At 47.2% G+C, this 17304-nt stretch overlaps 1 protein-coding gene across 1 annotated transcript; it reads left to right on the forward strand.

The window, feature by feature from the left end:
• The first annotated feature begins 14892 nt into the window (after positions 1-14892).
• Positions 14893-16336, forward strand: LOC144119486 (uncharacterized). Its single transcript, XM_077652082.1, has 3 exons — positions 14893-15422; positions 15489-15694; positions 15824-16336. The coding sequence occupies exons 1-2, from the start codon at positions 14958-14960 to the stop codon at positions 15687-15689; spliced, it is 666 nt and encodes a 221-aa protein (XP_077508208.1). The 5' UTR covers positions 14893-14957; the 3' UTR covers positions 15690-15694; positions 15824-16336.
• The last annotated feature ends 968 nt before the right edge of the window (positions 16337-17304 follow it).

Genomic DNA, 17304 nt, shown 5'->3' on the forward strand with positions numbered 1-17304 from the left:
TGTGCAGTAATTTCGTATATTGACAGATTATCCCACCGATTAAAACACGTAGGCACTAGATATGGGGTTAGGGTACTGTTGTCAGCTCCCGAAAAACTTGGAAAAATTTGTGCTATGGTCGCTAGGAGAGCCAGATTAGAAAAACAAAAGTCAAAATAAAGTAAAAAAAACGGCCAGGCTTAGCTTGGTTAAGCCAAGAATGCGTTGCATATCTCGATGGAGTTCCGTGCTGCTCCGTTGACTCGATAGGCTATTGACTCGATCGCCATTGAAACTGCCCGTGTAGCAGCGCTCGATCGCCTTTGAGTCGATAGACTATCGGTTCGAGGGCCCTCGAAATGGCCGTGTGACAGGGGTATAAGACTGTCCCGGCGAAGGAGCGCAGCTGTTTTATACATATGCCGTGACGTCAATCATAGCGCAGCGCCCCTAGCGGGAGGAGCGGGAGTCAGGTGGTGACTGCGGCCGCGCGCGACCGCGCCAGTTGGGGCCCAGCTTTTCCTCCGGCTGTCGTGACGTCACGTCACGTGGTTGCGCTAAAGGTCAATGGTGACTGCCCGGCCGCGCCAAGGGCTGTACTGAGTGATTGCAATATGCAACGCATAAAAACAGTGCAATATAAAACATGAGTTGCTGTTTGCACCTTGTGCCGAGGGAGTGGTATATGAAGTACTGTTCACATGCGGAAAGAGTTATATAGGCCAAACTGGTAAATGTATAAACACACGACTACGCCACCATAATTCGTCTTTAAAAGGGGCTCCTTCCTCTAATTTGGCCCTGCATTACATAGACTGCGAACTTTACAATTCTAACCCGTTGGAAAAAAATGCATATGTACCGCTGTGCAATAGTACAAAAGTTCTGTATAGGCATTCCAATCAGCTAACAAAGGAATTATCTGAGGCATTTCATATTCACAAAAACTCCTACATGTGCGTCAGCACATCATCTGTGATCATCCATGGTTTTGAAATTCGGTATCTTAATTCGACACAGTGATTTGTTTTGTCATTCTGAGGGTAGGCGCATGCGCTGCTGGCTGCCCTGTGTGAGCTATTTAACCTTGTGTGTTTTTCCAATAAACTTCAGTTGATAGTAGCGCTTGTCCTTCGTTTTTTTCTCTTGGTGTCCCCTTCTTTCTCTTCTTTCTTTTCTTTTCTTTCTCTTGGTGTCGAAAGCTTTAAGATCACTTCCAATCGCTGTTTCAGCCATTCAACATGCGTACAAGTGTCTGCGATGCCATCACTGCGCCAATCAGAGCCTTGTCCCTGACCACGTGCCAAGTATCGGTTTCAGTTCGCTGCTTTAAAGTAGCTCCACTTGGTATTCTGAAGAACTGTTTGTTGCGCTGGAGAGGTGATGCGATCACTAACTGAAAATGTTGGCAAAGCCCCCAGATTTGCCCTTTGTTGCAATACTGTTGACTGCACAGGGTGCCGCTTTTAGGTGAATAGCTACAACAACACTTAAAAACACTTAGGCACATGACCTACTTGTGACACCAAGAACACATGTTATTAAGATCAGTTTGTAAACGTAAGCACTCGGAATAATCTTTCTCTCTGTACGAACGCAATAATCCATGTAGTCTAATTTTTTATGCCACACCAGAGCCAATGTCACTGATGAAAATGGGGGTCTCGAAGCGGAGCCCTGAAGTACTTCAAAGGTCATGAGCATGGTGGCTGCTTCAACACTCTTTGTGACCGCTTTCTGTGGACAGTCAGTGTAGAAGTTTTGAAGCCAAAGAAGTATATATTTGAAGGTAAGCCATGAAGGGATCATTCATAATAGAGGCAGCATAGCAAACTTCGAGTGCCTTCTGAAAATCAAGCAGAATGCATTCACTCTGGAAATCGCCATCAAATGACCTGAATATGCCTTCGGAGAATTTATTGCATAGCACAGGGCACCCAGCATTCTAGAGCCGTGCCGATAATCAACATGTAATGTCTCAACATGATACCCTTCAGGAATCAAATAAACAAAGCTTTTATTCTGGAGACGGGTAAGGATACTCGTAAAGGTACTCGTATATATTACAAGCGTAATCATTTTCTCAATGAAAATTGATTGAACAAAAAGTAGAAAATATATAGAAATATGCTGGGTTTGGCTTTATGAACCTTAACGTTCCAAAGCGACTCTGTGTACAAGGAACACCGCTGTAGAGGGCTCCAGATAATTTCGACCGCCTGGGGTTCTTTAACGTAAACTGACATTGCACACTACACAGGCCTCTGGAATTTCACCTCCATCGACTGCCACGGCCGAGATCGACTCCAGTGCCTTTTGGGACAGAAGCCAAGCACCGTAACCACTGAGCAACCGCGGTGGTTCTATCGCATGCTGCCTGAGCCTCCATATGTCGCATACGTTACTATATCAACCACGCTAGGCAGGTGGCTTTCTAACCTACATTTAGTGCAGGAGTGCATTTAACTACTACATTTTCACCTCTCTGTCTGCAGCTGCGATTTCTGTCCGTCCGTCGGTCAGTCCACACACCATCTCAAAGGTGCGATTCAAACCTGTGCCTTTTCGGCACCAGCAGCATCGGTAACAGAGTGGCAGTGCAACACACTGAGGCCATTTGCACCAAAGCAAGCTAACGGCGCTGCTCCTCATTTCGCCTGGAATGCAGGTCATACAAGCTTATGCAAAATACACTTGCTAGTGAAATAGTTGCATTGCAATAAGTGCGACAAGAACAGCAGCAGCGCTGCTAGAAGCTGGCGCTAATTTCATACGCAGGCGAGCACAAACCAAAAAGCAGAGTTGTACATAAGACACCATAGCAGAAAATTGTATGCACTTATGAATGCACATCATGATAACAAAATGACCAAAGAGAGATTCCCTGAAAACATTGCACCTTTTTTACGGCAAGTACCACATATACAACGCCCCCTAAAAGCCGCAGCCACCACCTCATGCAAGCAGGCTGTGCCTAAACTATGTGTCACTTTAGCAACACGCGTGACCGTTGCCATTGAAGACTTACAGATGCCTCACAGATGCTTTGTGCACATCTATGCGGGAGTGAAAGCCTTCAGGTAGGACACGCGGTTGTCAACGTCGCTAAACACTTCGCAACGCTTTCAGCATTGTCTTGCATACCAGGAAGCGCCAAATGAAAGGGAGAGCACGGCTACATGGATAGGAGACGCGGCCGCACTACATCTAAATCTCACCATCCTGTGCAAATGTGCCAAAGGCAAGCAAAACTAAAGGGTGCACCAAGGCTTGTTTACTGGCAACGCTCAGCGTTTAAGCATGGCAAGTAAACGTGGTGCAGTTTGTACGAATGCAATCCTGGGGTGGGGTAGCCTAGATGTAGCACAAAGAAGAGCACAAAGTTTTTAGTGTATGTTCTGTGTAGCCTAACCTTGATGGCGTTCACTCTACATTTCCTTATCAACAGAAACAGAATACGAGTGCCTTTGGTTGTGGTAGCCTTGCTGCCACAGGTAGCATAAAAGGGGTTTCACACAGCTGCCACCCTCCCTATTCGATTGCATGTTTCTAGGGTTGGGGACGGCACTGGAATGGCAAAATGTACGCAGAAAGGTGCAACAGTTTTCAGCTGTCACGGCTAAAAAATATTTCCATTCTCCAATTGTCCTCAAATCAGGCTACTTCCTTGATACCAGTGTATAAAAATCCTGTACACACAAAGCTTCACTGCTCTGAACACAAGCTGCAAACCATGAACCAGGTGGTATGGTGACCATGCCTCCTGCTGCACTTCCTCCAGACATTTAAATACGTTTTTTCATCATCATTAGCCTGACTACACCCACTACAGGACAAAGGCCTCTCCCATAACTCTCCAATTAACCCAGTCCTGTGCAAGCTGTGGCCACCATATCCCCGCAAACTTCCTAATCTCATCCGCCCACCTAACTTTTTGCCGCCGCTTGCTATGGTTGCCTTTTCTTGGAAACCGAGTCAGTTACCCATAATTGCCATCAGTTACCTTGCCTTCTCACTACATGCCATGCCCGTTAATATTTACCATTTTTCACAGACCATTAAAACACAACTTTCACAGGCAAGTTTTGCTCCCTACGTCTACAAGAGTCTGGACAACCACTGCTTCTTAATGTCATTACCTTTTTTCGTCTGGTCACTTACATTTTCCTCGTACAATATACGCAGTTTACAAATATACATACAGGTGGCACAGGCTAGAATGCTATGGACATGAATAAAAGTTTCGCAAGGGTAGCAGGCCCACACTTTTTTACAGCACAAAAATAATTTGTGCAAAATCGTGAAAAATTCATGAAAAGAAACCATCATGTATTTCACCAGCTGTAAGAACGATTTTTTAGCAAGACAGGCTCCATGTACAAGCTGTAGCACCACTGGGTCTCGATTCTCAAACTCTGAAATACGGCGCATTTATCAAAGCACAAATGGGCTAATTGGTCACTTCTGCTGGTGTCTATGTTTTGTGCATAAAAAAATTAAACGACAGCGCAAGAAAACTCAGGTTAAACGCTGGACGTAGGTTCATTCAAAAGTAGCGCTTTATATATGCAAGCGCTATCACTCTACCCTCCAAATGAGCAGATAAGCAGAAACATGGAAGACATGAGAGATCATTCTGTGGAGAAGGATTCCTTCCTCACTTCTGCTGCTCTCAGGCAAGTTCAGTAATTGCGCCTGCGCATATAAGTACCGTCTTTCGAATAAGCCATGAGTTGAAACCCACCATTTGCTCTGCTTGTCCCTCCCCTGCTCCGTGTAGAAACGTGAGCTGACGTCTAGAGTGCTGTGCAGCGGGACTAGTGAAATCTTTGCGCATTTGCTATGCTCGAGACCCAATGCTCGTGCTATTGCCATTCCAAAGGGAGCTTTTGAAATCAAATATTCGCTATAAAAACTACATCTTTAAAATTTCTTTCTTGCTATGCAGAACACAGCGCGAGCGCTCTTGACAAACCTGCTCGTCTGTACACTAGCTAACACATATTTCTTCATGCGTGCATGCACAAGCAAAAACTAAGAACACGTGATTCTTTCTCACCGGCCCTGGAAGAGAACTGAAGCGTGCTGCGTCTCGTCGCAAACCCATGCTCCTGCTCGTGGTGCTGCAACGTGGTGGAGAAAAGCATTACAACAGAGATCAAACGCGTAGGTTTTAATAATAAGCTCACCGCTCCGTGATGCTCATTACGCATATGCCTCCTATGGGATTGCTCAAAAGATAATTCAGATTGGCATAAAGGGCGCAAATACTTACCTCGAGCTGGTGACTCGGCAACGGTCAATTCTAGTTAAGAAGGCGCAACGACGCAGCGACAGAACGGCGCCAAAATAAGACAATAAATTTACTTTACAGTACACCAATTATCTCAACTTCTAGAAAACGATCCAGAAGCGCTCTTGCACAAAAAAAAAACAGGCACGCAGGACAGCGTTCAGGCGTTCATAGCGTGAGAGCATCTCGCCAGTCGGTCGGACGGATTCAAACCACTCTGAAATACAAAGCAGGCACGTGATCATCATCGTCGTCATCAGCCTTACTAGTTTTGAGTTGAGTTGAGTGGTTGTAAACTACCGGTGGGATTAGCCTTGCAGTTGCTGCCGGCAATTGCTCCACCGTAGCGACACTTAAATAGAAATCAGAGAAACACTGTCCGCAAAAACCCAAATAGACACTCCTGAGGTCACCATGTGGAGGCCAAATCCGTGTCCTGCAGGTAAAGTAGAAGAAGGCGAGAAGCATCCCTTCTACTCGACTGGCTCCCGCGCGGGAAAACAATGTCCTGAAGAGAACTGTGAGGAACTCCTGCCTTCTTGAGGGATCCGAATAACACAGCCCGTTCCGCGTTGTACAAAGTACAGCACAAGAGGTAGTGTTCTAAGTCACCACACACACCACCCGTTGAACACAATGGTGACAACGCTAGGCCAGTCTTATACATCCACGCCGGCGTACGAGCAGAATCCGTGCGAACGCGGTGCAGCAAATGGCTTGGTACCTTTTGAGACCCTTGGTCACACATGGCTGATGAGGAGAGCTCCACAAAGAACTGAAGTGGCACAACACCACATCTCTGAACATTTGCTTGACTTCATGAGGGACTACCCACTGCAGGGCAAAGGCCTCTCTCATGTCTCTCCAATGAACCCTGTCCTTTGCCAGCTGCATCCACCCTTTGACTGCAAACTTCTTAATCTCATCCGCCTACCTAACCTTCTGCCGCCCCCTGCTACGCTTGACTTCTCTTGGAATCCACTCCCTTACCCTTAAGGACCAGCGGTTATCTTTCCTTGGCATTAGATGCCCTGCCCAAGCCCAATTCTTTCTATTGATTTCGACTAGGATGTCATTAACCCGTGTTTGTTCCCTCACCCACTCTGCCCGCTTCCGGTCTCTTAACGTTACACCTATCATTTTTCTTTCCATGGCTCGCTGAGTGGTCATTAACTTAATCTGAGCCCTTTTCGTTAGCCTCCACGTTTCTGCCCCGTAGGTAAGTACCGGTAAGATACAGCTGTTGTACACTTTCCTCTTGAGGGAAATTGGTAAACTGCCACTCATGATCTGCAAGAACCTGCCTTATGCGCTCCGCCCCATTCTTATCCTTCTAGTTATCTCCCTCTCATGATCCGGATCTGCTGTCACTACCTGCCCTATGTAGACGTAATCCTTTACAACTTCCAGGCTCTCGCTGCCAATTGTGAACTGCTGTTCCCTTGGTAGACTGTTGAACATTACCTTGGTTTTCAGCATGTTAATTTTTAGACCCAGCGTTCTGCTCTGCCTGTCTAACTCATTGATCATGATTTGCAGTTCACCACCTGAGTGACTCAGCAAGACAATGTCATCAGCAAATAGCAGATTATTTAGGTATTCTCCATTTATTCTTATTCCCAACTGTTCCCAAGTCAGGCCTCGAAATACCTCCTGTAAACATGCGGTGAACAGCATTGGCGAGATCGTGTCTCCTTGCCTGACGCCCTTCCTTATTGGAATTTTATTGCTGACTTTATGGACGACTATAGTAGCTGTGCAGTTGCTATATATATCTTCCAGTATTTTGACATACGGCTCTTCTACTCCCTGATTACGCGATACCTGTATGACTGCTGAGGTTTCAACTGAGTCGAATGCTTTCTCGTAATCAATGAAAGCTATAGAGGTTGGTTATATTCTGCACATTTTTATATCACCTGAATGATAGTGTGAATATGAACTATTGTGAAATATCTTTTACGAAAGCCTGCCTGATCATTTGGTTGATTAAAGTCTAAGGTTGCCCTGACTCTATTAGCGAATATAGTGAATATTTTGAATATTTAGTGAACCTTAGTGAATATTTTGTAGGCAACGGATAGTAAGCTGGTCGGTCTGTAATTTATCAAGTCCTTGGTGTCTCCCTTCTTAAGAATTAAGATAATGTTTGCATTCTTCCAAGCTTCTGGTACAGTCGAGGTCATAAGGCATTGCGTATACAGGGTGGCTAGTTTTCTAGCACGATGTCCCCTCATCCTTCAAGAGCTCTACGGTTACCTGATCCTCCCCGGCTGCTTTTCCTCCTTCCAATGCTTCCAAGGCTTTCTTTGCTTCATATTTCGTTACTGGCGGGATGACGCATTGCTGTGCACTACTGTCTTTCTCAATAACGTTCTGATTACGTTGGCTACTGTACAGGTCTGTGTAGAACTCTTCGGCTACGTTAACTATCTTATCCATATTGCTAATTACATTGCCCTGCTTGTCTCTTAACGCATACATCTGGTTTTTACCTATGCTTAGTTTCCTCTTCGCCGCTTTTAGGCCACCTCTGTGCTTTAGAGCATGCTCGATTCTCTCCATATTAAACTTCCTTATGTCGGCTTCCTCTCTCATTTATTAACTTCGATAGCTCTGTCAGTTCTATTCTGTCGGTAGGGTTAGACGCCCTCATGCTTTGGCGCTTCTTAATCAGATCTTTCTTCACCTGAGATAGCTTTCCGGTATCCTGTTGAACTGTCCTACCTCCTACTTCTACTGCACACTCCGTAATGATGGCTGTCAGATTATCGTTCATTGTATGAACATCAAGATCGTCTTCTTCAGTTAAAGCCGAATATCTGTTTTGCAGCGCTATCCTAAACTCCTGTGCTTTCCCTCTTACGGCTAACTCGTTAATGGTCTTCCTCTTCACTAGCTTCTTCCGTTCCTTCTTCAAGCCTAAGCTAATTCAAGACCTTACCATTCTGTGGTCGCTACAACGCACCTTTCCGAGGACGGCCACATCCTGAACCATGGCAGGTTGAGCGCATAGTATGAAGTCGGTTTCATTTTTAGTCTCACTATTGGGGCTCTTGCAGGTCCACTTCCTGTTTTCTCGTTTGCGGAAGAAGGTATTCATGATCCGTAAATTATTTCTATCTGCGAATTCGACTAATAACTCTCCCCTGCTATTTCTAAAACTTATCCCATAGTCACCTACCGCGTGGTCGTCAGCCGGCTTCTTGCCCTCCTTCGCATTGAAGTCGCCCATCCCTACAGTGTACTGTGATTTTACTTTATTCATTGCCGATTCTACGTCCTCATAGAAACTTTCAACGGTCTGCTTGGTCATCATGGCTGGATGTGGGCGCGTAGGCCTGCCCCACTTTAAGCTTGTACCTCCTATTCAGCCTAAATACTATAGCTGCTACTCTCTCGTTAATACTACAGAACTCCTCTACGTTGCCAGTTATATCCTGATCAATGAGGAATCCCACACCTAATTCTCGTCTATCCTCTAATCAGCGGTAGCACAGTATGTGTCCGTCCTTTAGTACTGCATACGCCTCACCTCTCCTCCTAACTTCGCTAAGCGCTATCACATTCCATTTGATTCCCGCTAGTTCCTCGAACAGCACTGCTAGGCTAGCCTCACTAGATAAAGTTCTAGCGTTAAACATTGCCAGGTTCAGATTCCAATGGCGGCCTCTCCGGAGCCAGAAATTCTTAGCACCCTCCGCTGCGTCACAGGTCTGACCGCCGCCGTGGTCAGTTGCTCCGCAGCCGCTGTGGACTGAGGGCCGAGGGTTAATTGGTTTGTTCATAGAAGGTTTCTGGCCAAGTACTACACCAGGGTGGCCAAATCCTGTTCTGGTGAGGGAGCGCGTTGTCGGTTCTGGTCACCGAGATCAGGCCGCACCCCAGGCCTGGTTATGCAATTCCATCGACACGCGGTTTATTTTTAAACCGGTGGTTAAAAAAGGCCCAAACAATAGACACAAATAATAGCAAGGAATTCAAATGACAATGAAACAAAAACATAAAAAAATGAATTTATAAAATTCATAAGCTTTGCATTGTAATCTTTTCAAGAATCTAAACTGGACAAACAACACAAACAAATGTTGCTTGGGGCGGGGAATTCTAGGGAGGATTGGAGCTGGGTACTACTGGGGAAGGACTGAAGTAAACACAAAGGAAAAGACGGATTCGTGTCTCTGCCTTGACGCTTCGCGCGAACGGTAGGGTCTTCGCGCCCCTGGCGGCGGCGGAGAGCGCGACTCGCATAGACGAGCCCCATTGTCCGCGCGCTCACTGCGGAGCAATGGCTGCGTTCCAATAGTCCCAAGTAGACGGCTACTTAGACGTCTAGCCGGACAGCCGCCATCTTGGGACGCGTTCCATTTCTCGGCGAAGCAGTCTCATAAGACTGCTTCGCCGAAGTCCACATCGATGCAGGCTAACTTGCTGTCTAAAGATGGCGGAGCTGATGTACGCGGATGAGCGAGTCGTGCTGTTGCGGGCGTCGGACTGTACACGGAGTATAGGAAACGAAAAATGTGTCATTCCATTATGTTATTTTGGTACGCAAACTAGTGGCTAATTAATATTCGTGGACGTGCGATTCCTAGCAGTTAATCACGCAGGAGAAAATCGTGCAGTTGAGAGCTTTGCTACAGCAGCGGACGCTGTAGGTCTGTTTGCGTGATCCGGCATCTGACGATGCCGGATCTTAATTAGCACCTTGATTTTAGAGAATACTCGTCGCTGTCGTTGGTTTCCTCGACGGGCGTTAAGACGGCTGGCGTGACGGTTAACAAATGTGTTCTGTTGCTGTATTATAGTTGCATCAACTCATTCGCGTGCATTCCTTTTTATCTCTACACTCTCAGAACAAATACACCGGCATGTTGCGAATTGATTTTAGTCTTTGCAGGATTAAAGATCGCTGCTGTATTTAGGTCTCTCGCTGTCTCCGAGTGCCACGTACGGCAGACAGCAGGTTTAATGTCACGTATGTGTTTTCCTGTTACAGTGTATATTAGCCGTATCGCATTTCGTGCATATCGATTAGTCTTTCGTATTCTTTATGTTTACAGGACCGTCTGGACGAGCACGTTCGAGGAGCATGTACAGTTTAGCATCAATAATAAAAGAATAATCGCATATCTCTTTAGCGTCGTCTTCGAAGAGCGGCCCCGTCTGCTACAAGTAGACTGACCGATAGGCACATCCACCAGTCCAGTTTACGCGCAAAGTCATTGCAGAAGAAATGTGTAAACTTGTTGAAAACACGTTTCTAGTTATCGTTGTTGCTCAGTTTGTGAAAAATAGTAGTACAACTGTTCATAAGCTTTAGTTACATTATTATGCCGCGAGGCGGCGTGAGCAGTAGACAAGTTCCAATACATAGACATGTAGACTGCTTCCTAGACGTCACACAAGACGTCTTGTTAGACGTCTAGAGTATTGGAACGCAGCCAATGTTACTAGAAAAAACTGTTTCACAGCTCCGCCCGGAGAGGTGTCCCCAGTGGCGGTCGCGCGAACTAGTGGCGCTGTGGTCGAGTCTTGCTCCCTCGTCGCCGCTCACTTGCCACGGCTTAGAGCTCATTCACACTTGAGAGTCGCAGAGGTCGAGCGACCAGCAGTCGCCTGCGACTACACCGCAGTTAGAAAACACCGATGTTCACACTTGCAAGGGCGACCTGCGGGTCGCCTTCTCGTTCGAATCTCGTTTGAAATTAGAACACTTGCGAATGTCGCCGTTCGCGCGCTTAAGAGAGTTTCGTCTGCTTTGGCCACGACTCCTGCGCTCGCGCTAGGCCCTCGAAAGTGCTCTGGTACCTCGATATTAGCAATGTACTGCGACGACCTGAGCGAAGAGGAGGATGTAGCGGCAATGTGCACCGCGGCCGTACGGGCGGCCTGCCAGCCAGCCTGGATGCCGGCCGCTAGCGTCAGAAAAATGCGCTAGTTGTTGTTTGTTCCCTTTCATAGCATGCTCTGGGAAGTCGAAATTTAAAAATGAATCAATCTTGAGGATCGTTGGTCAATACCGAGCTGCTGGATACAAGCAAATTTCTTCTCATAGCCGCTTTGCTGCTGTTGCCCAAAGCGGCTCGACCGCCTGGCGTCTGCTTTCTCCGCTGCTGAAGGCGTCGTGAAAATCGAACATATTTTTATATTACCATGAGACGGGGTTCACAATAAAGCCGTGACGAAAGTAGCATCTTGGTTACAGCGCTGGTCAGTTCCGAAACGCCTTCAGCTGCGGCATCGACATGAAACCGGCTAGGCTTAGCGACGACTACGGCAGCCAAGCAGTTCGTCGTTCGGCGCACCCGCGAGCGGCGTCGTTGCCGAAAGCTCGGCTCGCTCGCTGATTGGTTCAGCGGTTTGCGACTCGCAGTCGCGGGGCTGCAAAATCGAGCAGCGAGCGACTGGCCCGCGACTGTCGCTTTTCAACCAACGCGACCGTTCGCGACTGTCGCATTTCGACCAAAACAGTCGCGCGACCTCTGCGACTCTCAAGTGTGAATGGACGCTTATGCCGTAGCTACAGTGCTCTAGAACCTTGGGCAGTGTGCCGTCCGGGCTGGGAAGCAATGGAAGAGGCGAGGCCGTCGCAGTGATTACAGGCGCGCCAGGCGGCCAGGGCGCGCTGCTAGAAGAGGAGTGCTAAGAAGTGCGGGAAGCACTGCTCGAGTGCAGAGTCGTTTCACGTGCTGGCGGCGAAGGATTTGTGTTTTGTTATTGTGCGCGTTGCATCGCCGTGTGTTCCCGGTGTATTGTTGACGTCTGCCTGTGCTGAAGAGCTGTATTAAGCGAGTAATGAGTGCACAATGAGACGACGAGACAAAAGGGACACCGCATGTTTTATGCCGGGATGCAACAGTGGTCACCGTTCGTGCAAGGAACCCCGCTCCCTTTTCCGTGTACCCACTGACCCTGATCGCCGCGAGATTTGGTCACGTAGCATCCAAAGAGCGAACCGCTGAAGCAACTTCTCGAGTGCTGAATCAAGGAAGCGTTGTGCGAGCGCCATTTCGAACCAATTTTCGTTCAGCGCACATTTAAAACAACTATAAACGGCGAAGTCGTGGAGATCCCTCGAGACCGGCCACTGCTTAGAGATGATGCTGTTCCAACCACCTTTCCGGATGCACCAAAGTATGTTTCGAAGTCGCTGCCAAATAAGAGGAAGGACAGGAACATTTGTGAGCAGACAATTCCTGCAGCAAAACGGAGGCGGTGTTTAAGCACACGAGGAAATCAGCCAACAGCTACGCCTGGTTGCGACAGTCACGAGAAGGCGAACAATGCGGCTTCCGCCGAGAAAAACGCGTATGTACCATATGCAAGCCTGATAATACCTGATATGTGGTCAAAAATCGCCTTGCCACGCTGCGAGAGCTGTATTCACTACGCTGAGTGTGAATTGGATGCTACCGGAGACACAAGCAAATTGGTTTTGCAAAAGCTTGTAAAAATTGACTTGTCGGCTACAGAGCTGGTCGGGGAGTCTGTTGCCGTGGATAAAGCTTATATAAGAGGAAAGAAGTTGCTTCAGCGAGATATTTCAAAGCCAGCAGATGCGGAGGCGCTAATCGGGCACGTTAATAAGCTGAATCTGCGCTCTGGTGCAGGCGTAAAACCAGCTACTGGTAAGTGCCCATCATTCAACGGAAATTTCATTTACAAGAGGTGCACGCTTGTGGTCAAGGACGGTACAGTCATTGCATGCGTTCACTGCAAGTACCAAATCAAATTAATACAAAACCAGCTGTCTCGAAGAAGGTGTCGAAATGTGGTCGCCAGGAGAAAAACTGCTAACGTGCGCCGGGCACTGCGACGGATGAAGGTGAAGCGGCACAAAGCAAACGTGGATGTTGAAGGAAGGCTGGGTGAGGCAGAAACTGCTTTGAATTCTCTTCCTCGTGGAGACCATTTGGACTACATTGCTGAAAAGAGTTCCAGCCGCCTTGTTCACTACGTTGCTGGGTATGTGGCCCGTAAGACGCTACAGAGCACAGGATGCAGCCTTTGTGCTGAATGCCTGACAATTACCAATGTCGCTGCAAACCAGATCCCACGCAAAATGAGTTTATCCGGCATTTTGATTTCGGTGGCCTATTGTACCCATCTGGTCAACTTGCATAGTTAATCACCACACTGGAAGACTCATTCACCATTTCTTTAGCATCAGAAAGATTAGTGCAGCAGGTATGTCGGATTTTGCTTCCTTTCTACATGGTATTCCCCTTTCAATGGTTGGCTGTCCTGCCCGTGATATTGATGTCTCCCTTCGAATTGTTAAGTTTTACGTGCTCCTCAGGTTTTGATTCTACGCGAAATCTTTGAATAATGACAGGAGCTCCCAGCGAGAACGACTGAAGCACATTAAGCTGAGGAGGTGCAAATGAGTGTGGTGTATGCAGCATACCAAGGCTCTGCTTTGCATGGTGCGTCATGTTTGGGATTTGAATAAATAAATGTCGACACCACGACTCATTGTTTTTGCTTAATGCGCGAACTTTCTAAAACAATGAAAATGACTTGGACGTCAGTTTCAACACGCCGCAGGCTTCGAACTCCCTCCATACAACGAGTTTACCAGCTTGTGTGCATAGGATCGGAAAAACGAGATCCAGCTATCACACAATGAATGCGTCCTGTACTTTGTTTAGCTCATGCCTAACGGCCGGCAAAGCCTGCACCGAACAATATTTTTGTCCTTGGTATTATCGGTTTCCTACTGCTGCGCGCTGCACGAAACAACGCATTATTTGTTCAGGGAGTTTAACGTCCCAAAGCGACTCAGGCTATGAGAGACGCAGTAGTGGAGGGCTCCCGAAATTTCGAACAGTTGGGATTATTTAACGTGCACTAACATCGCACAGTACACGGGCCTCTAGAATTTCGCCTCCATTGAAATTCGACCGCCGCGGCCGGGATCCAGCCCGCGTCTTTCGGGCCGGCAGCCGAGCGCCATAACCACTCAGCCACCGCGGCGGCCGTAGAACACATTATTGTTGAAATGCTACCCCTGCTTATGGAAATGTGCCATTAGCAGCCAGCAAATATCTCAAGAATGCACCACGCAGTGTTTATACAACGTACCGCCGTTCCGCGGCAACGCAGCAGACGGCTCGCGGAGCAGCCGACCTTGGCACACCTGTTACACGAAGCGCCCTCTGGCCGGCAGCGGAGCAGTCATCGCAAAAACGACCCTTGCTCCGCCGCCGCACGACACACTTTTAGCTGAGCGTATTTGCGTTCCGCTCCGCTGGTAGTTCCCCAGAGGAGCACCAGCGGAGCGTAGCGCGAGTAAAGAGTTTTTGCGCAGCGTCTAAAACGCCCGAATGAGCGTAGTACAGCGGAGTAGCAGCGGAGCGCTGCGCAGCCCCACCTATTGGTGAAAATCAGAGTTACGCTGAAACGAATATGAATCGCGCTTGCTGTTACTGTACTAAAATTGCTAAATAAAGGCGTTATTTGTGTTTATAATATATATTTAAACATTTGTGGACCTTACAATCTAATTTAAAGTATGTCGTGTTAGAAAAAAAAATGCTTGGCACTGTGACGGTCAAGTCAAGCCGAAGCCCCACGCCACAAGCTGTTTTAACTTTTTTGGTGCGCTGTGTGTAGATTAGCACGAGTTCGCGAGTCACGACCGCATTTTGCCTCCGCCACAGCAATGTGGTAAGGTCTAGAGATGCCGAAGAGCATACTCCAAGACCCGCTACTCTTGTCACAGCTAAAGTGGTCAGAGGTAGAAGACTTGCTATGTCTTGAAGTCTTTGGTGAGACGCGACGTGACCCACTGTCTGTGCGCGGGCTTCTTAACATTGACGACATCGACAGTGGTGTGTTCAGGACGCATTTTCGATTCGAGAAGCATGACTTGCACAGGCTGCAGAGGGCCTTACAAATACCTGAAGCGGTGGTAACTCCACAGAGGGTGGCAGTTCCCGGGGACGAGGCCCTGTGCATAACCCTGCGACGGCTTGCGTACCCGAACCGGCTCTGCGATCTGGAAGACCTTTTCAGGCGACACAGCTCTACCCTATCGTCTGTGACCAACATAGTTCTCGGGCACATTGAAACGCGTTTTTTTCATTTGGATGACCTAAACAACCATGCCTGGCTGAACCTGGACTCGCTGGAAACGTTCTCTCAGGTAAGCCGTAAATAGGATTAGAGTTTTGCGAGTCAATATTTCTCACATTTTCGTTCTTTTTTTCAGGCAGTTCACAAAAAAGGAGCCCCGCTTAAAAACTGCTGGGCGTTCATAAACGGCACGGCGCGACCGATATGCCGACCATCTAGAAACCAAAAAGTTTATTTTAGCGGCCACAAACGCGTCCACGCCCTGAAATACCAGTCAGTAATGTGCCCAAATGGGATTATCTCAGTTAGACGGATCGTATCCCGGAAGCAAACATGATACTGGTAAGTAACTGGCAAGCACAGCCGCCACAACAAAGCGTTGTTTATCATTCTTTCTTCACTATGCCTGGTGCTTGGAAACAGGCAAGGTTGAATGTCGTCTCATTATACAATTTATTTTCCTTCTTCCAGGTAACTTCGGAAACAGCCAAGCATATGCAAAGTTCGAAAAGCTTGTTCAGGGGCGCAACTACGTCATCTACGGGGACCCTGCCTACCCTTTGCGGCCCCTTCTGCTGAAGCCCTATGGCAGTGGTTCCTTGACCCCTGAGCAGCAAGCATTCAACAAAGCTATGAGCAGCGTGAGGCAGGCAGTGGAATGGGGCTTCGGTAAAATTGCGAGACTTTTTGCCTTTGTAGACTCAAAAAAAATCAGAAGCTTTACCTCCAGAACCTGCCACGCATATACAAAGCAAGTGCACTTCTTGCGAACTGCCATACATGCTTGTACAGCGCCCAAGTTTCTCAGTATTTTTGCCTTGAGCCACCACCTCTAGAGGATTACCTTGCCCCTCGATAGTGCTTCATAAAACCACGCAGCTGCGAAAGCGAAGTTTATTTCATGACTGTAAAAAGGTAATGATGAATCAAAATGACATTTCGTAATTTATATTATCGATAATGCAGACAAATTCGCAGCATAAATAAGACGCACACAGAAGACAAGGAACACACAAGACAGGACTGTGCTGCACAGTCCTGTCTGCAGCTACAGCACAGTCCTGTCTTGTGTGTTTCTTGTCTTCCGTGTGCGTCTTATTTATGCTGCGAATTTGTCTGCATTATGAATAGCAACCAACTGGCCCAATCTACCATGTTACTTAAAGATGTTATCGCTGTTGTGCATTCAGTATACTGAGCAGTTTTTTGTCGTGATCATCAAACATTTTTTGTAGATGCTCAATGAATTTCTGTTGGTTTTCTTCCCGGGAGGATGCTTCCAATTGGAGTTTTTTTTTCTTCGAGCTCCAGCTTGCGTTCCTCTAAAGCAAGGCGGCGCTCCTCGTTCTCCACTTTCCTCCTTTCAATTTCCAGCTCCTTGTTTCGAAGTTCATATTCATGAGTCTCCCTCATTGTCAGAAGCTGGAGGCCCATGCTTTGTAGTCCTCGAATTCCTGCAAAGGTAGACAAACAAGGCAATTTCGGCCGTCAGTTCAATTGAGTTCATGCACTGTACGGCTGCTGTGTAGTATTATAATGCCGTAGGACAAGCACAGATCCTGTGATAAAGTTCATATTCAACTGATTAAGTATTGTATGGTTTGCAAACATGTATTTGTGTGACACCTACCTTTTAGGTTAGTGTTTTCGTGCCTGACATACCTTGATAAACAAATTTTGTTCCTGTGCATTTATTCGACATTTCTAGATCTATTCATGAAAGAGATGGGAATGTTTGCAATTCTGTTAAGCATTCATGTGATAAAAAAACACTTGGGTCATGAACTGCTGCGCCATGGCAAAATGTGTTTTGATTTCTGCATTCTGTCTTCCTACTCAGGCGAGGTTCTTACTGTTAATATTTGTGGTTTTTATGCATATGTTTTAAAGGTGTCAGGAATGAGTGTCAATACATACTCATAGTTTCCATATAGCCATGAACGATAATTTGT

This window comes from Amblyomma americanum, chromosome 2 (assembly GCF_052857255.1).
Source record: "Amblyomma americanum isolate KBUSLIRL-KWMA chromosome 2, ASM5285725v1, whole genome shotgun sequence".
Classification (NCBI taxonomy): Eukaryota; Metazoa; Arthropoda; class Arachnida; order Ixodida; family Ixodidae; genus Amblyomma; species Amblyomma americanum.

Coding starts and splice junctions, on each gene's coding strand:
- LOC144119486 (XM_077652082.1), top strand. CDS start 14,958: ATGCCGAAGAGCATACTCCAAGACCCGCTACTCTTGTCACAGCTAAAG. Junction 15,423..15,488: donor CGCTGGAAACGTTCTCTCAG/GTAAGCCGTAAA, acceptor TCTTTTTTTCAG/GCAGTTCACAAAAAAGGAGC.